Genomic DNA, 27439 nt, shown 5'->3' on the forward strand with positions numbered 1-27439 from the left:
GTCCACTTAATGTCTGTTGTAAGGCAGGTACTGTGTTTTTCCATTTCCCTCCTGCCATTATTTCTATTTTCCCCAAACCTGCCAGTCATTTCCACTGTTTTCTGCTCCGCCAGTTTTCCACTCTGTCTCTTACATACTGTAAGGAAAATTAGATTTGGCAAATATAATGTCATGCAAATTGCTTTTTCCTCTTTTTACAAAAGCAAGTAGAGCTTGAACACAGTATCTCAATTTAGAACAAGAGGTTTTATGACTTGATATGAATGCTGATATAAGTTTACCAGAGATTTCATCTGCACTGATGATCCTTGTCTATCATGAGATTACACACTTTATGTCATTTGTTAAAAGCACATTTAAATCTCTTTGGTTTATTTGTATGTCATTAAAGGGTTAAAACTGTACTAATTTCTAATGTATTTAGTGCATGAATAAGCAGTGAGAGGCAGAGATTCAAAAATAAAACTAGAAAAAACATTTGCTTCGCATTATCATCAGGAAAAGCATAGCTTTATTTGACTTGGGATGAACAAAGGATATACAGAATCAGCACAACAAGCCTTGTTTATTTTTTGTAAATCCAGAATAATGAAGATACAACATTTTGTAACAAAAGCATGAATTTACACAATGTTTCTTCAAAAGGGGGTCTTCAAATATTAACTTGCTTTGAAATGAATAAATCAGGACCTTTTTCGGGTTATTTCCAAGCTGGTGACATCTGACGGATTACTGATGCATCTTTTATGATCCTCACTTTCATCACGGCGTTGAGGTTTGGGTTGCGGTGCTATCACTGTGAAACGAGGCATCTGGCTTCCATCTGGGCTTTGTTGTCTTTCTGTGGCACAAAACATATTTTAGAAAACAAGCGGAAAATGGGACAGCTCTTTGCTTGTTTTTTTTTTTGCTCATCTGCTTTGCATAGATGTCTCTCAAAACAATCCAATAACACACAAAAACAGAATCTCACAATATTTTAAGAAGCCACTGAAAATTAGAGGGAACATTCAATTAAGCTTAACCAAACTGTTTTCTGTAGCTCACGTCTTATGCACGTTCAAAGCTGTCTACTGTTGTGTTACTGATGTCTTGTTCAAGCTCCTGGAAGCTGACAGGTGGCAGAGGAAACGGGATCGCCTGGCGGTAGACTGTATACTGATGACAACACAGAAAAAAAAGACACGTAAACACAGCAGTCAGTTCTAGTTATGCACTATGCAAGGATGTCAAAATTTCGCATAAAATGTAGGAAGTGAAATTTTCCCTCAGTACCTCTGGGAGTTTAATCTTCATATCAATGCTGTCTGCTGAGGCGGCAACAACTGATGCTGAAACCTCCTGCCTGGTGTTTCTTACATGTTCCTGGGAGAAACCAAGAAGGAAAGCCATCCCGGGGACGTAACTCTCAATCCTGGGAAAGAGTAAAAACCTCTTTTAGCAACACATGCCAGAATGTGTCAGATTTGTAAACACAAAATAGTCACAATGTGCCTTTTGAGGTGAAGTTGGAGATCAAAAATCCCTCCCCTCTTCTCTCTCACATTATTTTCTTTGATTCAACCTCGCTCACCTCCTGCCGATCTCTGCCATGCTTTCAGGGATTCTAGTCCAGTGTACTTTGGCCTTCAGCGTCGGCTTGGAACCGGGCAAATGAGTGGTTGCACCTCTCATTGACATTTCATAGGACTGGCATTCAGCTCCCCATCTGATGTGAGCCTTGAACAAACATAGAAGATCAATTGTGAAGGGAGTTAGCAACAAAGGATTCTTTTTGGTATAAAAGGAAAAGGCAATACAATGCAGAACTGGGAAAATTTCAGAGGGACACAGCCATCCATTAGACAACCATTTTCAGCTTTCACAGTTCAGAGATAAGAGTCCCCTAAGCAAAGAAAAACATTATCTAAAAAGTTGTTTGACTGTAACGGGTGAAGTTGTGTAATTTACTTTTAAAGCCTAGTTCAAATTAAAGATTCCAGATGTTTTATCACTTTCACATTTTGGGTTAGCCTCACTGCCATGAGGGACCATGATAGGGCTTAGCTTGGAAACATTTTTGCCTCCTCAGTTTAATTCATATGCCCAACCCTATCAAACTTCAGAAATGTTAGGCCTATTTCAGAGATAACTATCAAAAACTGTAATAAATCCCGTCACTCTCTTCAGTTTTCCCCAAATTGTGATTGAGTTTCCCTCCCTCACAAACAGTACTCAAACATGGTTGAACGTCAGGCTATCAGTGCTCCGTCTGATCTGCACTATCATGAGATTTGACCCTCAAAGTGCACTTTAACATGACATAACTTTAAAAAAGTTAACAGTTTATTAAGCTTGTCAACTGATTTCCAACACTGCTTTATAACATTTCAAATCTAGTGCCACAAGCAGTTCTAGAAATGCATATCTGAATGTGATTCTGTAAAAAAGCAAACATAACCTGGTAGATTCTGAGTAAGCACCAATGATCAAGCAGCAGCAAGGACGATTTTAACATGCTTACACCACGCTAACAGGATTTCACAGAACTATGTGGAAAAGAGAGGAAGGGGCTCTTTACAACATGCACTAAAAGAGGCTGCAACTTTTCTGAAAGGACAGACAGCATGTAACTGATTGTTAATTATAACTAATATGTATGTTGGTTTCAGATATCAGTAGTTATTTTGCAAAAACAGGTATCTCTGCTGTTCATCCTAAATCATGATTTTTGATTGTGCACACTGCAGGGAGAATGCATCACACAGCAGGTGTTCAGATGATTTAATAGCCATAGTAAAGCTTTTGTTGTGAAATGGAGTACCTAACTGGTGTTTTAAGTTTATGTTCAGAAGGGATTTTTATCTCTTTATTTCTCCAAATGAACTCTTCAGGCTGTGAGTAGGCTTGTGTGTTACGTTGCTGTTCAAGGTGCTGAAATGACAGATAAAACACATCATTTCAGTTTAGCCTTTCTTACATCTGTGTTCACTCTTCCGTTCTTGCTTTTCATGGTTAAAAAAAAAATCTATTTTGCCCTGATCTGTTTTGTTCCTTAGCTGCTAGACATGGAAGGGGTATTGTAAGAAAGTTACCCTTGGATAGGAGAGAGAAGAAGGGGGAGTGCAAGGTTTTTTTTGCTTTGTTGCTTGGTTGTTAAAAACTACTGTTATGCAAACTTTGTAAAAAAGAATACAGAAATGGATGAAGAAGGATAGCACACTTCTGTTTTACTATATTAGAGAGTTACCCCCCTCACTATTTATCCTTGTCCCCTCAGACACTCTGTCCTGGCGCTGAGTCTACATCACTGTCTCTAGTGCTTTCATAGACACCATTAACCAATAAATATGGACCCAAAACCATTACATGTCCCAGTCGCTTATAAATACCTTAATCAGATAGGACACTTTAAAGTCAGTCTGCTACCTCATACCGGCACACTAAGTGCTTTATATTATTCACCATCTCTTCAGTATTTATTTGAAAAACTTGGAGCCCTATTTCAATGCAGCTCTATTGCATCTATTCTTTTTTTGTTACATACATATGTAATTTTTGTGTTTTGAGGTAAATTGTTGCAAATTTGCAAGTGGGAGTCAAAGAAAAATGTCTGCATTGAAATGCAAAAGTAGACAAACGATTTTCTGTTCTGTCTTCACTCCCTTTAAGGTGACTCACCTGATTCAACAGGAGTCTAACCATTTGGTGTTAGTAGTCTCACAATTAGTGAAATGAGGATCACCTGAGCGCAGTGAATTTGTCTTGAGTAAATGTAGTATAAAGACACCTGTGTCATGAAGGTCCAGTCACTTGTTAATCAGAATTACTGGCTACCATTACACCATGAAGTCAAAAGAACACTACAACCAATTCAGAGAAAAAGTTAATTAAACATTTTAGCCAGGGGATAGATAAAAAAAAACAATCTTCAGAGTTCAGTTAAATCTATCATCAAGAAATAGAAAGAAACTAGTGATAGCGGCCACCAAGACACCTATGACTACTCTGAGGTACAAGAAAAGAAGAAAACTTAAATCAAATCTCGACTAGAGTTTGCCAAAAGCCATGTGGGAGACTCCATGGCCGAGTGGAAGAAAGGTCTTTAGTCTGATGAAACCAAAATGATGCTTTTTGGCCATCAGACAAGATGTTGTTTTTGGCAGACAGCAAACACTGCATATCACCACAAACACAACATTACCCGCTGTGAAGCACAGTGATGGAGGCATCAAGCTGTGGGGATGCTTCTTGGCAGTCAGCCCTGGAAACGGTTGAGTGTAAAATGAATGCAGAAAATAATAAGAAAATCCTGGAGGACAATCTTATCCAGTCTGCTATGATTACAGCCAAAGGTGCATCTTCTAAACACTGATTTGAAGGGGTTGAATATTTATACAGTCACTTATTTTACATAACATATTTTTCTTTAACCGACAGTTGAAATCTGTTTTCACTTTGGCATTAAACACTTTGACATTTCTTGTTTTTCATTGTTTTTATACAGAAATACCCTTTTTTACAGTCCCTATTTATGCACAGAAATATTTTAGAGAAATGGTGTCAAAATGGGGGTATGGACTCCCTGTCTTTTAGTGCATGTTGTGCAGATGAACTAAAACCATGATAAAAACTCCTCTTGTACAACTTTGGCTACTTAAAAGGTTTTCATGATTGGCTCTTGATGATACTACACGGCCACAGTGTAAATTTTGTGTGTATTCTAGGGTTGGCAGTCAGGGGATGGTGGACAGTTAAACAAAAGACTTATAGGGGGTTAAATTCTCGTTTGGAACATTGCAAATGCTGACTCTTTGTTCATTCTCATTGTTGATTTATGAGACTTTTTGAGACACCTACATTAAAACACATTCCCTTCTTACCTTTGCCTCTTCGTATGCATGCATGATGGTGTCGACACACATCTTCCAGTTGGTGTCTTCTCCAACCTGAGACATTATCAGCTGGGCGCTCTTTGCGTCTGCCTCTGGCGTGTAGAAAATTGAAGCATCATAACCATCAGGCTTCTGGTTGCCACTTATGGCAAAAGCTTTGATACTGAACAGAGCTTGAGGTGTTGAGACCTTTTTGAAGAGAGAGAAAGCCGTTCAGAACATTGCAAAGAAGCAGTGTGTCATCTTCATTGTAAGTGGATAGCTGTTAATTTTATATCATACATAGAAGTGTGTCTAAGCTGAGAGAACAGGCTTTTTTGCATGAAATCTGCATTTTTGCAGCAGTATGTTTAGCATACTTGCACTACACTGTCCTCATTGTTGTTACGAGATCCTCTGGTGCTGGAGGCTGAATCAGAGGACAGACTCATTTGCTGGGCAGCTTCCTGTAAACACAATTAAGCAACAAGATAATGTGAATGGATAAAACAGCAGAGCAGGTGCAGAGATAATAACATGGCAAGGGTAGCCAAATACCTTGGAAAGCCTCTTCAGAGTCTCAAGCAGTTGGCGTACAGTCATTGGCTGTGTGCTCGGGACGGCGTTAACCTCAAAGTGGATTTTGTCAATGGCTTTGATTGCCTGGACTAATGAACATGCACAGGATACATTAGCAGAAAGTTAAGAGAAAAATACAAAGAGGCAGCCATGATAAAGTGAATTTTTAAACCCTAATGTGACAGAATTTCTAGTTGCTTTGAGTAGTCCATCAAAATAATGTTTTGTTCTTTGTTTTTACCAACCCACAGTGGTTAAACTCATTACAATAATGTCAAAATGTTTCCTGAATGTGTCTGACACTAAAGTGAATCAGTGGTAGTATTGGTTGTCTATGAGCAGGAAGGTTGAAGGTTTAGTCCCCAGTTCCTGCAGGCACATGTCAATGTTGCCTTAGGCAAGAGACTACACCTCAGTTTACTCCTACTACTGCATCAGTAAATGCTTTGTAAATGCCTATGAATGGAATGAACGGCAGCTTTTCAAATCAGCCTCTGACTTCAGTGTGTGAGTGGGTAAGTTTGGCATAAAGTTTAAGAAAGCACTTTGAATCGATTAACCATTTAGTTTGCACCATTTAGGATGGTCCAGTTGTAAAAGCTGGTATGTCCAAACCTGCTAGGAGCTTGAATATGAACGCCACCTTTACAATGATGGTTCTTAAAATTTCATTCCTGCTGGATAGTGAAGTGGTATTATTAGAAGTGGGAGCATTTAGAGACAATAGAAACTCAGCTGCACAAGACCACATAAAATCACAGAGTGTGGTCAACAACTGCTAAGGTTCATGATGTGTAAAAGGCACCAACGCTTTGCTGATTCCATAGTTGAAGAGTTCCAAACTTCAACTAGAACTACGGTATGTATGGATGGAATAGGTTTTCGTGGCCAAGCAGCTGCATGCAAGCCTCACATCATCAAGTCAAATGCCATGCATTAGATGGAGTGGTGTATAGCACACTGACACTGGACTACAAAGTAGTCAAAACATGTTCTGTGGAGTGATGAATCAAGCTTCTCTGTTTGGCAGTCAGACTGGCTAGTCTGGGTTTGGCAGAGGTTGGGAGAACATTACCTGCCTGACTGCATTGTGCCAACTGTGAAGTTTGGTAATGGAGGGATAATAATAATAATTGGCTGTTTTTCAGGATTTGGGTTAGTTCCCTTATCTCCAGTGAAGGCCAGTCTTAATAGTTCAGCATACCAAGACATTTTCGGAAATGCAATGCTTAATTTTGTGGCAACAGTTTCGGGAAGGCCCTTTTCTTTTCTAACACGACTGTGCCCCAGAGCACAAAGCAAGGATCATAAAGACATGTTTGATGAGTTTGGCGTGTAAGAACTTGACTGGCCCACACAGAGCCCTGATCTTAACCCTGTCAAGCACCTTTGGGATGAACTGGAATGGAGATGCGAGCCAGGCCTTCTTGTCCAACATCAGTTTCTGACCTCATAAACGCTCTACAGAATGAAGGGGCACAAATTCCCACAAAAAACATTCTAAAATATTGTGGAAAGCCCAAAGCTCCAAGAAAGCTGTTTAAGCTCAAAAGGGGGGCCATCTCCAGTTAAAGTACTTGCATGTATTTGAATACAACGTGTTTAAGTCCCTGTTGATGTAATGGTCAGGTGGTCGAATACTTGTATCCATGTAGATGCTTTTTGTGAATAGACTGTAATCAAATAATGTTTCATCACATACATTTACATCAGGTATTAATATGCAAGGCTACAGACTGTTAATTGTTCACATACTTCACTGATAAATTGATATACCTTAAAACAGATCTTCAATTGATTTTTTTTAATTTCTCCCTCCCCTATATGCACAATTAACCTGACACGCCAGATGGATTGGTTTCACAAATCCATCTGGGAAAGCATTAGTAGGAAATGTTTGAAAAAAGGAAGAGGATTTGAAAAAACTTGGAGTATGATTGGGTGAACATTCTCTCTATCACATCTCTACAGGCCAATCAGAGCAACAAAACACGAGATGTAGCTGCTATCAAGCTGCATGTGCGCAGCTACAGAGGAATAACGCGAAACATGGTGACTACAGACATCTAAGTATTTGACTTTTGTCGTTTTTGGAAAGAAAATAACTCACTGCTGTTCTTTGTTCTTCTTTTAACAAAGAAATGTTGTCAAGTTCTGATCAAACTGGCGCTTTAGCAGCATCCACACTAATCTCTTCCTCCATAACTGCACCAGCTCTTGCTGCTGCTTGTTTACGTCATGACTTCGCTGCTCAATGTGTGCACAGCAATAGAAAAGCTGCCACCTTGTGTGATATCTCTCTGCAGGTGATATCATAAACAAGAAAATGACAGTAGATCACACAAACTGGTGCACTACATTTCCATAGCCCATAAAACAGGGGAAAATTGATGGTTTTAAATGTGCCTAATTTTACAGGGTTGCTGCAGCACTATCAGCACCCATAATTCCTGTGTCAACCGCCACAGCATTCACAAAAACCTCTCAAAATCAACAGTGGAGGTGTGCAGTCACAGCTGTTTAAACTTTGAGTTGCATACTGTAATACTACTCAATTAATCTGTTTTAATTAAGACTACAGAGAATATTAACCTAGATGCCAGCAAAGCTCCTGTAAAGTCAACAAAGCAGCAGCTTCAGGCATCAACATCTTTCTCTTATTCACATTCTCTAAAATCATTTTAATGCAACCAAAACAGACAAGCAAGCCTTGTATAGAGCAGCCTCATTTTAACAGGAAGGCAGAACCTGGTAAAAATTACTCCCTTAAATCTAGAAATTGATTTTTCCCATATACTTTTATGATCTAAGAGGTTGCTTCAGTATTTGTAACATTTTGATGTGTGCAGTAATGCCGCAGCAGCAAACATGGTGGCACAGTTTACTAGCACATCTAAAAACTGTAGATGTAAACTTGAGAGGACAGAGAAAACTCTCTAAAGGAGACAGAATTAAACTTTTAACCTCTGAAAATGAAAAATTTAGACACTAATGGAGCTCCAGATTCATCCTGAAGATGACTACTCCATGTGCTTCATGCATAATCTTACAGACTGAGACTCACACTTGTTTCTGCTGCTGTGACAGCCCTGCAGGTAATAAAATTAACTGGGGGAGGAGGTACAAAGCAGTGACACCATGATAGTTGGTTTCTTTGCCAAAATTGCTCATGGTACTTGGAGAAAAATATAAGATCACTGTGATCTGTCCCCACAGCCAGACTGGTTATCACAGGCACCGCATGGAGGCGGGGCACAAGTGTTCTTCCCAGTGATTCTGTTTCCTTATATGAAGTCATAGGAGAGACTCAGACATTGCCTGTATAACTGGATATCTATTTATAACATTTGAAGGTGGGAGGACAAAAAATGTCTGATTTCCCCCCAATTGACACCAGTGCAGGGAGTGTAGATAATGGTTGGATGGATACTAATTTGTGTTGATTGGTCGTACAGTATCGTTTATTACTCAATACTGTTTGGTGTAAAGTGACAGACTTGTTGTGCATACCTGGGGTTACTTTCAGCGCCATGTAGGTGTATCCCAGGAAGTAGTACAGTGGGTATTCCTCATGATAATACTCTCTCTTTAACTCAGATTCCACACACAATCCAGTTCCATAGATGCTACTCTCTGCACACATATTGGTTCTTGGATGCCACATGTTTGGTGTCAAACTCTGTAACATCAGAACACAAAAATATTAATAGAAATGTGGATCTTTAGAGCTGGATTCTTCTGAATGTGATGACTGTACCTGATCGAAGTCAGGCTTCACAACAGTAGGATCCATCTTGACAACTTCATTATTTGCATCCATAACATTTGGCAGTATTGGTGTCATCTTAGCCATAGTTAGCTCCTCGATGTTTCTGGAGACTGCGTACACATTTGAGCTGTTGGTTGGAGAGACAAAGGGGAATTCTTAAACTTGGATTCTTAAACAAATTATTACTACACATACTGGGTCCTTTCTATAACCCTGTGATTTTTTTTAATGGCCATAATACTTTTACTATTATTTTTTATTTCCAATCACCCTTAAACTTACGTGACTGAAAAGATAGTTGACTCCTTCTTGATTGCAGGGAAGTCAAGTTCAAATTTCTTTTCTCTCATGTTGATCTTGGCAGAAAAGTTCCAGGGTATGGCAAGAGGAATTTTGCTCTTTAACTCAGTACCGCACTGGAACAGCTCTGTGTTGATGCCATAGAAAACCCAGAAATCCTTCGTCCAGCTGAAATGAAATGGTTAGTATGGGTAACAGTGTAAAAATTAAGAGTCAATAAAGGGTTTGCTTACAATAGCTGAATTCTGTTTAAGTTAATCTATTTTAAGTCAAATATATCTGAGATACTTTACCCCACAAAACCATCAGTCTCCATAGAAATCTCAGAATTCAACAGTTGTCCAAGATGCTGGGTAGGCGGTGGGTTCAGTGTGGTTTTGGCTTCATAAAATAAAGACGACTTGGATGATAATTCAGATCAAACATAGAGTATATACATTAGGGGTGTCAATGTGCACGTATTCATAACAAAGATTTTGGGTATAGTGCAGATATACACCGAACAGAATACATGGAACAAATGTACTTCAAATCTGAGTCGCCCCTGGACCGGGAAGGGCGAGTATATGACACAAAGCATGATTAGACCGTCATGTCATGTCATGCCAACCACAACAAACTACAGGGTTTCCTACAAGAAAACACTGGTTTTCTAGTGAAATACAACAAATAACAATTATGAAAAATGACTACATAGAGCAAACTTGCTTCCCTTTGGTATTTAAAAAGCCTAATTCTGAGTGTATTTTGTTGAACAGCAGATCTATAATCATTTCAGCAGTTGAGAAAACATTATTCTGCAGTATAAAATTCCTTCTCCTCTGCATACCAGGGCTATGTTATTCTAGCCCTTTGAACAAGCAAATCAAATACAGTCTGGCTGCAGACCACAGATCTCAGATGCTCCTCTTGCAGACCATTACGGTGAGACACTGCATGTGTCAGAAATTCACTCTAAAACTTTCAAAATAAAATCAGATTAAACTTCTGATTGGGGTTAGAGTATGGGTTTAGCGATGGGTTAGGCTGCCAAAAGTTTAAATTCAGGACCCAGACCTGCAAAACCTGATTACACAGCCTTTAAATGAGGCAAGGTACACTGTCTGCTTACAGGAGAAAATTTTGTCCTCCATGAAAGTACTATACCACAGCTAATGTAGATAAAGTTAAAGCTAATGAGGCTATGTGCGATGTGTAAGCTAAATAGCTACATTGAAAGCTAAAAAGATACGTTATCTACATAAAATATGTAGGTAACATGGCTAAAGCTAAAGCTAAAGCAAACAAAGCTGTAGATTGTGCAGCATTTGCTAAAGCTAGACACATTTCAGAAGTAGTAATGCAAAAGTTGTCTTGCCTTATCTACGTTAACGTCAGCTAAAGCAAATGTTGCTACATTGGTCATTGGCTTACATAGTAACTTGAACTACGTAGCAAGCGATGCTAAATATGTTAGCTTTAGCCACCGTTTGCATAACTACTTCTAAAACAGGTCTATACATAACTTAATCCGAGGTTAGACCTCTGACCATCTTTCTGTTTTATTTATGAAATGCTGCTTAGTCTGTAATGTTAGCAATGTGGTTATTTCATAAATATAACTCCCAGACTTTGTTTCTGAATAAAGTTGAATTTTACCAAAAACATTCTAAAATGTTGTACAGGCAAATTACGCCCCTTCTGTTCTGATAGATGCAGCATCTCACTGTAGTGGTCTGCATAAGGGCTTGTCTGAGATCTGAAGTCAGAATCCTTTAAGCAAATTTGCAGTTTGGCCCAATTTGTAAAAAGGAGTCTGCTGAGGCACTCACGATACATTTCCACTGTAGTGTCCCAGATGGGTTTTTAGGTTCATTCTGGGCACTAAAATAAGGTGTTAGCTCAATAAATCCAAAGGTGTCAGTGCTTACTTAAGCTGTTAGTAAGAAAAGTTGAGTTCTTTAAAAATATATACATGTATTTTGTGATTTATTTCAAAAGTAGTAGGGTGCGGCTTTATTATATTTCATTTCTATATTCATTTTTCATCAATACAAATAAGAAACCTAACAGGCCTAAGAGCCTGAACTGTTGATGCCTTGAAAAATGAACTACAGAGAAATTTTCAAGTATCCAACGAAGAAAAACAAGACATTTTATGTCATTACCCCAACACAATATTGTTTTTGTCATTAATCAGTAAGTATTTGCCTTGCAAAGCTGTTGTGTACGGTAGGATTTTACTTCTCACCATTGACAGTGATGGCATTCAGGGTTTCATAATATTTGCTGATCTCCAGTGGGAGACCCAGGGTGGTAGCTTGGATGTAGCGGACCTCAAAGATTAAGAAAGGCTTTGTCCAATGCCATGACATCCCTCTTTGCAGATCCTCGATCATTCCCCACAGAGGGCTTTCTGTCCCTGCAGAAGGACTGACAGCCTGCAAGAAGGATCAGAGGAGAGGGCCATGTAACAGGCTTTGTTGACTGCATAAAAATATAGTCTTTTTTGTTGATTGAACAGGCTTAGACATAAATGGATCATTCCCTGTGTTTTTTTATAAATGTAATCTCTCACCCTAATGATGTCCTGGATGAAATCTTTGTCGATATCTGCAAAGAACCATTCTTGTCCAGAGGCACGTGTATAGGCAGAAAAAATGGGCTTACCACTAGGCAGGATTTCCCAGTTTTGAAGCTGAAATGACAAATCACAATGGTTAAACAAAAAATAATCTGACAAAGCATAGCACATGTAAGACTTAGAAATGCTTACCACATTCAAAATAGCCTGGAAATCAGTAAGACTAAGATCTCCTGAAAAACCAGGGATGCCCTCACTGAAGAGCTCCTTAATTCCATCAGCACGGATCCCCAGCTTCAGCATGAAAAAGAATATGGTAACTATTCATAATGGAAATGGTCATGAGAGTTTTAATTGTTATGTATGACTCATTACCTCCAGAAGCTGCAGAATTCTACCAATGAAAAAGAATTTCCCTTTCATCATGAATTCAGTGGGAATCATGTTTCCTGAACTCCTTAGCACGAGGATTTCTGTGGCTGTTCCAATGAGGAAGTCATCTGTGTTTGGGAAAATAGCTAAGAGTCATCTGAAGGCTGTAGAGAAATCTAGAACTGACTGTACACATGCACTCCTGAAAATTTCTGGAAAATATTAGGAAAATCTCTATTAGGACAATCTTCCCATGAAATGGTCCTGAGTAGTTTACTGACAACCTTCATTACAACTCTATCAGACAGCAAGTGTGTTTGCTACATGACTACTGATGTCATGTGTGCTGCGTGTTGGCTGCATCTCCCTCCTGTCACAGCCCTGTCTTTCTTCATAGAGTTTACCAATTTCAATCTCCCATGTAAGGGGGATTTCAAATTCAGGAAGTATCCATCAAAACTATCATGTTGTGATGGAAAGAAGCAAGTGGTAGGTACTTCTTTACACAAAAAAACTGCTTTTGCTTTTCAAATTAAACTTCCTGCATGTCAAGAATAATGACTTTTGGATCAAAGCATATCCATCAAAGTCAAATATATATATATATTATACATGTTGGTGATTGACAAATGTATAAAACCATGTAAATCACGTTGCCAAAGACAGGCCTGAATTGTCAACCTAGGCATTTTTTTCCATAATGGTAGCTATGGGACAAAGGGAGTCAAAGGTTATGGTAGTAGAGCCAACACCATGAGGAGATTCAGTTCAGTTAATTCTCGGAAGTTTGAAATGTTTAAAAAGATTTGAAGGACTGCCAGTCATTTTAATACACTTAAAAAGTAAATATTTTTATTGCATCTTGCAGCTATTTCTGTACTCATCTTAATTTACTTACTTCCGTAGGTTTACTTAATTTTTATTCTGAAATAAGATGTTTTTTGGGGACTTGTCGGGTAAATGTGGCCAGTTTTATGAATAATTAGTTCTTTCTCCCCTGAAAAAAAAAAGAAATATAATTCTAAAATTTGAGGTTTTGCCTCAGCAAATCAAAAACAGATTTTTGTCACTGCATGTGAAATCAAAATCAACACGATGTCGACGTGCATGTCTAACCTGACATGCCAGGTCAACTGTTTCAAATATCCTTTGCATGGATTTATTTCACATTTGTCTGGGAAAGCTCTCATAGAAAGCGTTTGGGAAGGGCAGGACTTTTGAAAAATCCAAAATTACATCACACCCATGTGCTTCTCTTGCTGCCGCTGCCTTAGATTGTTAATGGCAGAGCTTCTTGGTGAACCAAATTGATGCCAAGGTCAGTCAGGAGACATCCAATTCCAATTAAACTGCTGATTTCCTATAGCTACATCTGAGCTAACGGCTACCACGGCAGCAGCAATTGGATACACTAGTAAACCCCACTCGTAACAATCGCAAACCCATGCTGAAGCAGACCGGGAGGGCAAAAACATTTTTTCCATTATGAAAAGCTTTCAGTGTAGCTCTCTGTCAGAGCAGAGCAGAAAAAACTGCCGCTGTGCCTAAGTCCGAGATACTGACTCTACTAGCAGCCATTGTATACAGTCATTCACAGTACAACTAACCTCATCCCGTAGCTATCACAAACTCATGCCAAAGCAGGTCGACAGAAGAGCGAAAACACCTTTCTCACCGCTATACTAGAGCTTTATCAGAGCTAATCACTTAATCTCTTTAAATGATGCTGATTGGTCCAAACAGTGTTCGTTTTGACACAAATGTTATGGATTGGAGCTTTTCAAGAAATATTTGCCAAGGTTAATACATACAGTATCTGCCAAAACAAGGTAAATATAGTCTGTTTTCCCTACAACTCTTTTAATTTTCCTGTCTATTTTGGTGAAAAAGGTGAGCCTTCTCTTTTCTAGATTCTCTGAATGTGAACTGCGCTTATTGGGCACATGAGGACGCTGTGCTCATGCAGGCAGTCTGAAAACTCTGACTTGTAAACATGTATGGTGAAATAAAAATCAAGATGTCAGAGAGGAGGGGTGACCTCAGGAAGCAAGACATGGTGTGAAAAAGAGTGGAAATAAACATACTTAACATGCTGTTTGTTTTATATGAGCCAAATCAATACCACTCATATGCTTGAGTGGAATTTTCCTGAATATTTTCTGGTGCATTCATGCATCAGCTCTCAACTACATGTGGAAACAAACCAAGGAGTTGGCAGGACAAGGCTGGATGAAATATCTGAGTTTACACATGCAAGTCATACCAAAATTGGGTAAATTAACAAATATAGCTAATATTCTGTATTGTAGCATACCACTAAACCAGTCCATGCGCAGTCCTTTGCTGTAGTAATAGCTTAGACGACCAAACTTAGGGGCCAGGATTTTCACAGCCACATTGCAGGCAGTTGAGCTAATGTAGAGGAAAAAACAGATATGACTGGCTGAGCAATTTAAAATGAACATGGAAGCTAATCTAGAAAATTTTAAGTGAAATATTTTCCTCACAGGAAGAGATTGTCTGGAGTAGTGGATCTTGCAAAGCTCTTCAAGTAGGAGTATGCAAAGCTAACAACATGGAGGTCTTTTTCCTCCTGCAGATGTGCAGTCACTGTGGACACCAGAGCCATGGATGGCTTAGTGTCAAACAGGATTACAAAGGCTAGTATGCGGATCTCACTGGGAAGGTCTTTTTGTAAGAACAGAGTCATGGTGATATCTTGGACCTGAAAACAAAAGTATTACAGAAAAATTAGAAAATGAACCATCACATTTTCATCCACACACAACTGAGGGACTTTCGCTCCAATCCAGATTGTATCATTAGATGAGCAGATGATAAACTTTAAGAAGGTAGATTACTGCAAATGTCTGGTTATAAACATGGAAAAGATAAAGTTGAACGCTGCAGAGATAACATGACAATAGCACAAATCAGACTTGCCATTTTCTCATGATTGTTGATATAAGACTTACCTGCACAATGCAGAAAATTACATCCTCCTCTGAGGATTAGAACAGTCACCAGAATAGAGATAGATTTTTGACTGAATGTGACCTTATCAGAAAATAGCTTTGGAGCACAGAGTATGAATTACTATGAACATTCTTGATGAAATAGACCTTTCTGCTAATTGTTGTTAAAGGATAGAGCTGTTATTCCTGCATGTCATAATACAGTCACTTCTTACACTGTGAGGGTCTCTAGCAGCGATGAGTCTCATTGACTGCACAGCAGCGCTCAGCACACGAGGAGGCAGATCCACAGGAGAGGCAGCAACCCCGGGGAGGAAGCGGATGATGGTTTTAATGCTTCCTGGGTGGCCTGCATTACCCAGAGCTTTCAGAGCAAGGACCATGTTTGCCTCATTGCCGGTCCTCAGACTTTCCATGGCCAGGTCCAGTAGTGGCTAATGCAGATGTTGAATAAATATGCAGTGAGGTTTCTCTGGGTAGTCAAGGCTAAAGTACATTTACATTCTCTCTATCAACCCCAGTCTGTTACTAGTTTGTTTCCTCTGTTTTATTACCTGAACAGCAGATACTGGGCAAGGTGTGTAATAGTTACAGTGCTTGTACACCAGTGAGCCATAGGTAAGCACCACAGTGTGCCACACATAGACATTGGATTTACTTGAGGGCATTGTCAGGAACATCTGTAAAAGAGGTAAAGTTTGTTTTCTTCAATCTGGAGAGAAGATTTCATATCATTTCTAAATACTGGTACTGACTTACTTTAGCCATCTCAACCAGCTCAGGAATAGGTCGTAGATGGTTGATTGCCAAGACAACAATATGCACAATTTCAGTTGCGGTCAGCTCTCCAGACTCAAGCCTACTCTCAATGAACTTCAGGATTCTGGCATCAGTGACCTCGACAGCCATGTCCAAAAACCAACGTCTAATAAGCAAAGAAAGAGAGACAGAAGGCAAATGTGGCAAAACTTCTGATAAAGACTATCCTTCAAATAAATCAAGAAGATAAAAGTGTGAAGGAGAAACTTTGGATGTCGCGTTTAATTGCACTTGTGCAGGATGACTGTTGAAATCTTAATGAGCAAGGAAACCAGTCTTTCAGTCATCACCTCTCTGTCATCAGGCCTCACAGGATAATAAATCATTCATCACCGGCAATACTCTAGACTAAATCCTTCCTACACTAAGTGGGAGGATATTCAGCAATTAGCTATTCAGTCAAGTGGATCAGTGTCAGATTTAAAAGATAGCCTTGGAGTACTTTGTTCACCATCTTGAAACACTGTAATAAAAAGCTTGATTTAGGAATGTCTGACAGATTTTCACTTACAATACAGTGCTTTCACTGGGTCCAAAGACAAACTGCAACAATTATGTACTCAACTTCTCCGGCTATTTAACATTTCAACAACTAAAGCCATCATTATTAGCAATATTTGCTAAATGCTGCCTCGTGCTGTGCCCATGGAAGATTAGAGTTGGGTTTCGAGATGCCAAAATAAAGAGCGCAGTCTAGACCTGCCTTCTTTATAAAGTGTCTTCAGATATCATTGGTTATGAATCACAAATACACTGATTATATTGAAAACACTGTAAGGCATAAAGTACAGCTGCACTGAGCTTATGACCTTAACCATGACAGACGATTTTAAAACTAAACACTGGATATTAGAACTCTGAAATGATTCTTAAATCACTGGTAGTCATATACAAAACAATCTGCTTTGTGTGATGGTGATAAGCAGGTCTAAAAAACATGGTTTGACATATAATATCAATTATTACTTCTTTTTAGAAGCACTTGAAAATACAGCTAAGTAAATGCTTGGTAACAGTAATATTTACAAACTGGTCTTTCCAAATAAATGCACAATTTTCTTAGAATTTCTTGAATAAAGCTCAATTTCCAGTGTTTCAAAGACATGTTAAAACTTCAGTTTTACCACTTAAATGCCCAAAATGTCAACCTGTCAATCAATATTTGTATGTATTGTGCCAATTCATTACCGAAGTCATCTCAGGACACTTTTCAAGGAGGGCAGGTTTAAACCAAAATGATAATAATTATAATCATATAGTAATAATGACAATTATAAGTATAGTAATAATAAGAAGTATGTTAATAACAATAATAATAATAATGTAAAAATCTGACTGCCTCCACTGAGGATTCTATTCAATGAAATCTGGAGAACATGAGATGTACTTTCTAACCATTAAACCCCCGTTTTCATTGCATGGATTAATTTCACATAATAAAGAGGAAACATGATTAAAAGTGGCATTCCTCGGGTGCAGATGGCCAAGCCATTAGGTCAAGCCCCATGTTTGCAGGGGGCCTGGGTACAAGTTCCACCCGTGGTTCCTTTTCCACATGTCATCCCCCACTCTCTCATTCCTGTTTCCACAGTTTTCATCTATTAATTAAAGGCATAAAAAGACAAAAAAAAAAGAGAAAAAAAAAGGAAAAAGTGGCCTTCTTGGTTCACACTGCAAGTGACATGCAGAAGATGCAAAGCAACCTGAGACTGCTTGCAACATTAAGAAGGCCAATTTCAACCGCTTTTCTTCCTTATTGTGTGAGATTCATCCATGAAATGAAACTGATGGTTTATTTTTTAGTAAAAACTTCTTATGGAGCGCATTATTTTGGTTTTAAAGTTTCCCTTAAATCAAAATAATAAGAAGCTGAAAAGCTGAGCAGGCCAGAACATCACATGTCTCAGGGGATGGGGGTATGGAGTTGCACATTATGGGGAACCTGAGTGACAACGCCCGGCTGATGGCAGAGAATAATGATGGTCCCTCATATATAAGTAGTGACAAAACATGAATGCACTCCAAAAATTCAAACTTGACTAATGTTCAGTGATCAAAGGTTGAGTTTCTTTAACTATGTCAGACATGCACCAAGTAAAAAAAATATAGATTCAAGTTGAGCCAATATTTTCTGTGGAAAATAGTTGGCTCAACACTTTAGTAAAGCCAAACAAAATATATATTTCTATCAGAAACATTTTGTGCCAACTGGAGATTTTAGCTATGAGCATGTTATGTCAACTATATAGCAACATGAAGTATTAAAGCTTTGAAACTTGTTACTTAACCTTTTCACGTTAGTTTTTACAGTGTAAGATACAGCAACAGAGCAGCAGCGTCCAATAGCAGTTAAAGCTTTCTTATGTGGCAGTCACTGACGTAACATCCAGGGTTTTCATAGCAACAATAAACATTTTTTCAACTGTCACAGCCACTATCATGGTGGACCATTACAGCTATAGAATTAAGAATCTCTCTGTAATGTGAGAACTCAACTAACGATATATATAACATAGGAGAAGTCATTTTTGAATAAATGTAGGCATTCCAATGGGAAAATTCTACACATTGTACCTTTAAATGTAAATTGTTGACCAAAGATGAGACAGGATTGCATAGTTTCTACAATACAAACAGGTACTCACCTGTGATCTCTACTCCCTTTAAACTGCTTCCACATAGCTTCTAATCCTTCATAATCTGTCACTCGCAGCAGTTGGTACAGCTTTATGATATCCTCAGTTGAAGCGCTGTCAATGGCATATTTATTAGCCTCAACCAGTTTGTTGAACAACTCAATAGCCTATAAAGAAGAACAGAGGATACAACAGAAAATCTTTGACATTAACAAAATTCATTTGCGCTCATTTCAAAGGTAATCTGTGCACTAATTGTGTAAAAATTTGCTTAAAATTCAATACTTTCTACTCCTATTTGGGCAGAATTCTAAAAATCTGCACTGAATTTGGCTGCAGTACATGATTCTCACCTTTGGCACTGGGTTCTCCAGGTTTTGCATCACAATAGGGATATCAGCTTCTGCATCAACAAACTTGTGAACAAGGCTGCCCTTGCTTTCCATCGGTCCAAATGTAAGGGCTTCAGCTGTGTCGCTCACACTGAGAAGCACCATTTCCTTCCTGCAGGAGAGGATATTTACAACATCTGGTTTGTAATGCAGTCAGCTGTCGTGAATGAGCAGGCATAATGTGCAGAAATGTCCTTGTCTTACATCGCTTGCATCTTAAAATTGCCACCTTTCACGTTGAAAGGACTGAAGTGCTGCCGCTCCAGGCCCTGAGCCTTGGTAATGAGGCCTCCCTCTGCTGTTGGTTTGACGGTGTAAACATATTTTACAGATGAAATGATAGATTCCCCTTTCTAGATGGAAGGACATACAAAGAAGGAGCAATTGTTTGGGTCTGTGTCATCTATAGTTTTGGAACCAGAAGCAGTTAGAGTGAGATTAACAGACCTGTTTGGCCACTTTGTCCAGCACGGCAGTTGACATTCCCCTGTAGATGGCTGCTTTCTCCCTGCAGTTATCAAAATCCACAACCTGGGTGATAGTCATGTCCTTTGTTTCTGCATTTTCCTCAATAGCATAGTTGCTCTGGCACTTGCCATGGATCCCAATCTACAAACAAAAGTAGACTTTCTCTATTTAATGAATACTGATGTCAAGAGAGCAGTTTGTCTTTCAGCTTTGGCGTACCTCTTCAAGCTCGTAATATCTCTGTGTGGTCTTCAAGGTGACTTGAAAAAAACTCAGTATCCCTCTCACAATGTTGACAATGCTGTCAGGGATCTCAGCAGCAGCACGGATGTCTCCGACATGTCCACTGGTGTAGTTGAACATGAAGGGTTTGGAGAGAGGAGCAGCAATACGCTGGGTGAGCTTAGGGGAGGCAGTGAAGCCGTCTTTCCCAGGGAAGCCATTGAACTCCTCTACAGCCAGATCAGACACCTTTGGACAGGGACAGAAGTAGACGCTTTAGGATTCTGAGTCAACATGAAAACACTGTCATTGTCTGCTTGGATTCGTGCCACATGGAACTCAGATTAAACTCGTAAGTCAATAGAAATAGACAAAAACATAGTCTGTGTACACCTAAAAACATACCAAACAGGTTGTGAAAATGGACTGTTTGAGCACAATAGACATGTTGAACAACTTCAATGTGCCAGTCTTTATAATCACAAACATTGAACTGAATTTCAGACTCTTAAGAGGTTAAATTTGGATCAAAAACTTCAGCATTTATCACACCAGAAAAAAATCTAACGGCTTCAAAAGCCCCTTAAGCCTTTCAACAGATGTTTATTTAATTAAATCCCCAAATAATTAATGATATATGAATAAATGATTCATGACAAATGATGCTCTGTAACTGCAAACTTGATTTATGATTCAGACACAAAATTAACAACCTGTCACTGTTTATGCTGCACTGATCATTTTAAGCACTTCTAAAATATTCTAACAAAGTTTGTATCAGACACTGTGGTCACTCTTACCAGAAGGATGAAGGTTTGTGCAGACACACCAGAGATCTTGACCTTGCATGAAATTCTCGCACCAGACTCTGCGAGGTTGGGCATCCCGAGTCCAAAGTTCACCGCTCCCTCATATTTGTACTCATAGATTTTGTGGGGGTTCAGGCCCAGATCTGAAATGTTGTTCCAAATCAAGTGTAATTTAAATTATGAATGATAAACATTATTAAAGAACAAAATGTTACTTACAATCTGCTAAAGTAACTCACCATAGCGGATGCTCTGACATGCTAAGATTACAAAGTCAAACACAGTGTTAGCACGAAAACTTTCAATAACATAAAAACAAGTTAAAATGTCAATAAAAGTCATGCAAGTAAAAATTATCAGCATAATTACTAAAAAAGACTTAAATGATTGAATGAAAACCAATAAGATAAGAATCTACATCAATTTACCTAGGAACAATAAAATAAGCTACCTGGCTTACTGAGGCTATACCAACACAACACGGCAGCAAACTTTAAAAAATAGTCCCTGCTTTTGTTATTCTTGCCAAGGCTGCCCCTACTGATTGTTCATTTTGAATTAAATGCAGATGAGATATCAGTAACACTTTAAGTGGGCCCTAATTACCTAGTAATTTTATAGTAATAGGTTGTAATCATCTAATAATTTCTCAAAGATAAAGTGGTAATTAGATAGCAATAAGTTGGTATTTTACCAAGCATTAACTCGAATATATGGTAATATTGAGGATGTACTTACACACAGCCCTTAAAACAACAATTTTTCAGGACGACACTTGAAACCGAGGGAAATTATGAATTTCCCACCATGTACCGTGTTCACTTGGGAAATGACACAACAGACTAAATGTTAATATTTCTCTGCATTTGAAAATAGTTGTGTTTTCTCATATATTCAATCTTTAGCTACTAGGGATGGGTGTTTATTGTATTTTTGGTATGTACATGGGTATCTAGGGTTATTAACTTAATAAATATATGGAGAACGACTGAGATGGTCCAAACTTTATTGACCATACCACATTTAACGAGGGCATCTTGTTCATGGTGAACTCTTGTCACCCCTGACACAGCTATTTATTGTCAATGTGTGATGATGTAACAGCAATCAAGTGCGTTTCATTACAGTGTTTCCCAACCATTTTTCCCTGGCGCCCCCCACCAACACATACCTAAGAAAAGCAGAGTGCCCAAAGGATCCAAGAGAGAAGAAAAAGAGACACACTCCTGATAAAAATCAACTTAAATTTTAATTGTTTCACTGATAAAATACCAAAAAAGCCTATACATGCGTTTCTTATCAAAAGACCTTTATCTAAACTAATTAATAACTGCGTTATCATGGTTTTAATCAACGCAAATCTATTTTTGGTAGCCTCTGAGCAGACAAAGCCTTACACCCCCACCCCCACCCCACCCCCAAGATCTGGACCCCAGGTCCTGGAACCAATGACTTAGGGGAACGTTTTCACCCCTTCCCCTTACCACTCTGTTTCAAGCGACAAGGTGAAGGGGCAGAAAAAGGGGATGGGCGAAGGGGTAGAAATGAGAGTGGCCCTAACCCTAAAAATTACTTGAGAATTATTCAGGGAGGACTCAATTTAATTTGAGGGGCTAAAACAAAGAATTTGCCTGGGAATTATCAAGAAACAGAGAAAATTATCATTGTATTTCTTAGAAATTACTTGGTAAAATTCCACCTAATTACCAGAGAATTGCTACAGTATTACAGGGTAAGGGTTAGATGGATAGCGCAAAATACCACCTAATTACTAGAGAGCAAACACAACATTATGAGGAAATACTTTACAAATAAATACATTATTACTAGGTAAAAACTTCCTTAATATTACAGGGTTATTACCTCATAAAATACAGATTTATTACTAGGTAATTACCAACTTATTCTGGAGAAATTACTAGATAATTGCACTTATTTCCATTAAATTACGGTGTAATCAAGGCCAAGTAGACTAAAGTGCTACAAGATATCCTCTTTAAAAAGTCTCATTCCCATTATGGTGGAATAAAATCAAAATTATTGCAATAAACACCATAAGTGATGTGAAAATTTTATGGTCAATGTCATGCTTTTCAAGGCTGCATAATGATAACTTTCCATTATTAAAAGTGATACAATGTAATTAAAACAAATCATGTAATTGTTTACTTACTGGCAAGGGCCACAAGGCAACAGAGGAGGATCCCTCGCATGGTGAGACCAAGGACTGAAAGTGAGTTTTTCAAATTTGTCCTTTTTATAACAGAAAGGGGTTTGGACAGGGGGATGTAAGCAAGATAGAGGTTTGGTTTAAACATGACTGATTAAAGCAAACATAAGCTGTCTGCAGCAGAGCCATGTCGACCTGTGACATTGTCATAGTGACACCATTAACAAATGGCTGATAACAGTTTCTAAAATGTTGTTTGAAATAGATTAGAGGTTGTGACAGCTCCAGAAAACGCCTGTAGAGCTGTGGCCCCTACATTTTTGCTCTGTGATAAAAATTAAGATTATAAGACCAGAACAGTGCCTTTCTTCCCTGCTTTTTCAAAGAGCTTGGTGAAGATGTTTCTCTGGAACATGTGCAATAGGGAAGCTTTGTTCACCAGCTGACAACTTCTTTAAGTCATGAATTCATGAATCAACATGAGTTAAGCACATGTAAAAATTTTGGGATGGATGGTAAACATCAACTATTTTTCAGACTACTAAAATATTTGGTCTAATTTTAGTTTTAAATCCCCTCTTCTTGATTACAGCTGAATTGAAGAAAGAAGAAGAGATGTTGTCAAATCATGATGAAGTAGCTATGGCTCAATCCATGCTAACAGCTTCACTACTGCCATGTTTACAGGCTTTTTAACACTTCTACAAAACCACGCTTGTAGCTACTGCTTCTTTCTCCTCAAATGATGCTGACTGATTCTATCATTCTCTGACAGGAACAAACTTGAAGCTTGTAGAGTGGATCTGCCTAATGACAGATCTGGAATTTGGCTGATCCATTGTCTTTACAAGGTTTGAGAGAAAGAGCTCAAAGATCTGTATTCCTTCCAGTCATTTAGGGTGGGCCGCCCCATACAACCATGACTGTGCCACTAAGGAGCAGCCTAGTAATGTGCAAGTCCAGGGTTAATTTCATAGTGTGAACTTCACAGCATAAACACGGTTTAAACATGGTTGTTTTTGCATAAATATTCAGTTAAGGCCTCATTTTAAATCACCATGAAAATGTGGTAAACAAGTTTTTCAGATCTAAATACAGACACAAACCCAGCGGGATTCTTATCTATTCCCTCAGTGATATTCAGCCACATGTTTAAGGGAACAGGGGGTGTTGGCAGGTTCATCCATTTACTTCTTAAACATCAGTGCAACTCCCAGCCTTAAAATGTACACACCATCTCATGGCATTACAAAGCTTTCCTCCTGAATCTCAACCCTTCATGCTGATTTTTGCGTCAGCCCAAAAGGCCTCTCCAGCATTATTTCCACATGCAGATCGAGGGTGACAACATTAAGCAGCAATCAGCCAAGTCAGTTCTCACCCGCTGTTAGGGTAATGTTCAGGCTGCACAATGCAAGAGTCCCCCTGTGAATTAACATTTAAAGATGGTCTAAGTTAGGTTACCTCTTCTTGCTCCAAGGCTTCAGTTCACTAGGATTTCCTGTTTGTCATTTCAGATTAAACCAGCAGAGGGCTCTAGTGTTACATCTTTGTCTTTTTGTCTCAGGATGGTTTAGAGCGCCTTGGATTATTCAAGCCATTGCAGCACAAATAAAGACTAATTGACATGTCAATTGAAAAAAATGGGTTTCAGGAGTATCCTAATCAGACTTTCAGTCATTCAGCTGTCAGCTAAACCTAGTGCTTGTATTGTTTATGTGTTAAGTTTTGGATTTCTCTCCATTTTCTGCCACTGACTGACAAGAGGAAACAGCCGTGTGACTACTTTCAGCCATCAAACAGCTTTTCAAGACAAACAGCAACTACAATGTTGAACTGTGACAGCAGGGGCTGGGTTGTTCATAGCTGCTGCAACAAAGTATTGATGAAAATTAATATATGACAGGATGAATTTACAAAGAAAAAATCCATCAAGTTTAGAGCTGAAATGTAATTTATGTAAAACACAAACATTTAATTCAATACTATAAGAGTATAGGAATCAAATTCATACAAAAATAGGAATCAAAAACTACAAAAAAAAAAAAAAAGTAATTGTGGATCCACAAAATACTTTGTGAATCCATAGGGAGACATCTGTAGGGACAACTAGCAATCTCCTTAACCTTACTTTACAAAGAATTCCACAGTTCTTGACAGCTTTCAGCTGTGTGAGAATAAGGAAACTTGTCAATTCAGTAAATATCAGTGTACACAAAAAATGAGGGTGTGATCCACAAATAACCTGTGAATAGTGCTATAATTTGAGCAGAATTGGCACCTGTTTGTCTTACAGCCATCCTTTCCACAAAACAATGTACAGTTATTATTTGCAAGTGCAAATTTGCCACAAAGTTTGGCAGCTGAGTGCAATTTGTACCTGTCATTGTAACAAGCCATGTGGTAAATCTATCACTTTGCGCCCAGATGACAGCATATCTGCCAATACTCCTGTTTTTCATGGGTATCTCCTTTATTCAACCCCCTCCTGTTCTGTCATTTCTCCAGGGAAAGTCATGTCATTTTAGTGGCCTTACTGTCAGGGCTGTTTCTGGGGCTTGGGGACACCAAGGGCTGAGCCCAAACCCCAGAAGGGGATCCAGAAAATTAAGAATTTAAAAATGAAAAAGGTTGTTAAAATGTGAACATTTTCCATCAGCAAAAACAAGACATTTTGTCCCTGAATGGTTTTTAATGCACTTCCTGTACATTTTACAACATGGTCCCTGTATGTGTGATTTTATCATTTTAAGCTTTGTTTAGAAGAAGAAGCTCAGTGAGATGAGTTAAGCCTGCATCTCTTAAATAGAATCTGTGCCTCTTTGGTCAGAGGCCATACTCCTTAGATGATTAGTGTAAAAATAGACTTCTTACAGGAGGAAGATTTTAGGACAACTGATATGGCTCAGAATCAACCAATATGCTGACATAGCAGATTCTATACAGTGTCTCAGGATTAAACCATTCCCTTGTTGGATCATTCATTACCTTGTATACATCTTGAAGTTTAACCATCACTCTTAAAAATCTCAAATCCTCAATCTCACTGAGACAATCATGGCAGAGCAAGGAGGAGGGGCCTCAAGAGGTTATTTAAGAGATGGGTGTGGTTATCGGCCTCCCTTTGTCCTTGTGCCTGCTCTGTCAATGCTGCCACAGCACTTGAGTAAGTTTGTTTGTTAAATTATTATACTTTTTACTTTGTTTACCATATAAGTGCATCCTTTAATTATGTTTGTCACTTTCACCAAAGGTAGAAGTTTGTTTATGACCACTGAAACCACAAAGAAGACCTAGAGACCTAGAAATGTTTGTTTAATTTAAAGGACACATATGAGTGAGTACGTTTTCTACCCAAGTTTGAAGAGAATAGTTTATTTTGACAGTGTACTAATTTATGTTTGTTTAACAGGAAGTTGAAGCAATTCCTCACTCCTTGTGTAATATAATGGATGCATACATTAGTGTAAGTTAAATCCTGTTAGCTTTCATTTAATAGTAAAATGCGTGGCAATGTTTTGATTTGTTATATCTGTTTTGTACAGAAAATCATCCATCCATCCATTCATCCATCCTTTCATCTTCATCTTCAATAAATGGTTAATCTGATTTCTGGATCCATGTGTTTAAATGTGCACCCCACCTAGAGGTTCCATGAGCTAGCATCAGCTGAAAGTCAATTGGCCTTCACTGATTCAATTTAGTGACAGTTTTTATAATCACAATGTTTGGATCTAGCTTCACTTTTTGTGCTTAATGTGTGCATCATGACTTGTCACATGATAATAATGTCATCTACAAAGGCCCGGGTTTAAAATGTATGACGCCCCTGGGCCATAAGTCTTGGAGGCCCCCCTAGCCGCCAGCCTCTTTCCTATCCATTTTACTCTTCCTGGCACTGTCAGTTCCCATGGTTACCTGGCTTGTTGTCATCATGACCACGGCAACAAGAAAACTTTTATTTGTCAAAAGAAAAAAAAAGTATATCTGCATCAATGTATTCATATTCCCTTACACTTGAAGGCAGAAATGGTATTATTACATTTATTTAAAATAATAATAATAATAATAAAATCAAAGGCAGGATAATGCAGTTGGCTTGGCTATGAGAGCCCTTAGAGGTTGGAGGCCCCCGGGCAACGGCCCAGTTGGCCCGGTGGTAAATTCGTGCCTGCATCTACATTCTGTACATAATTTGCTGACAAGCCCGGCTTGTCAGAGAGATGAACCTCAGTCCTGTCAGCTGTTAATCTGCTGTCTCCAATAAATCTACAAACCCCATAATGGTCTCCTCTCTCTGTCACCTACACACAAGCAGTCATACACTTTCAGTCCCACAACTGATATTCGGGGCCCCTAGAGGGCCATTTTGTGATGGACATAGAAATACATTTCCACTGGGGTATAAATTTGTGGAAGGTCTGGTGAGTTTTGGGCATGTTAAAGCAACCAAATTGGCAATTTATTTGCCAAATTAATAACGCATCAGATTGCAAAAGGGTCCGGACCAGT

The 27439-nt window shown here is 38.7% G+C and overlaps 1 protein-coding gene across 1 annotated transcript; it reads right to left on the minus strand.

The window, feature by feature from the left end:
- Nucleotides 1-482: 482 nt before the first annotated feature.
- On the minus strand, nt 483-22970 carry vtg3 (vitellogenin 3, phosvitinless). Its single transcript, XM_041791389.1, has 28 exons — nt 22931-22970; nt 20997-21017; nt 20749-20900; nt 19946-20197; nt 19706-19867; nt 19463-19611; nt 19220-19370; nt 18876-19033; nt 16171-16336; nt 15966-16091; nt 15627-15845; nt 14944-15161; nt 14751-14848; nt 12440-12564; nt 12257-12358; nt 12059-12178; nt 11732-11921; nt 9795-9882; nt 9484-9669; nt 9190-9328; nt 8943-9111; nt 5412-5521; nt 5234-5320; nt 4863-5063; nt 1574-1719; nt 1276-1414; nt 1048-1158; nt 483-841 (listed from the first exon to the last, which is right to left on the minus strand). Exons 1-27 carry the CDS (start codon nt 22968-22970, stop codon nt 1051-1053), a joined length of 3822 nt encoding a protein of 1273 aa, XP_041647323.1. The 3' UTR covers nt 483-841; nt 1048-1050.
- Nucleotides 22971-27439: the final 4469 nt, after the last annotated feature.

The sequence above is a fragment of the Cheilinus undulatus genome, linkage group 7 (assembly GCF_018320785.1).
Source record: "Cheilinus undulatus linkage group 7, ASM1832078v1, whole genome shotgun sequence".
NCBI lineage: Eukaryota > Metazoa > Chordata > Actinopteri > Labriformes > Labridae > Cheilinus > Cheilinus undulatus.

Excerpts from the sequence above, each read along its gene's own strand:
- vtg3 (XM_041791389.1), bottom strand. The coding sequence starts at position 22,970 with ATGCGAGGGATCCTCCTCTGTTGCCTTGTGGCCCTTGCCA. Across the intron at positions 15,162-15,626 it reads CTGCTAGAGACCCTCACAGT|GTCCAAGATATCACCATGAC; the intron begins GTAAGAAGTGAC and ends TTTTGTTTTCAG. Across the intron at positions 9,112-9,189 it reads TGAAGCCTGACTTCGATCAG|AGTTTGACACCAAACATGTG; the intron begins GTACAGTCATCA and ends CTGATGTTACAG.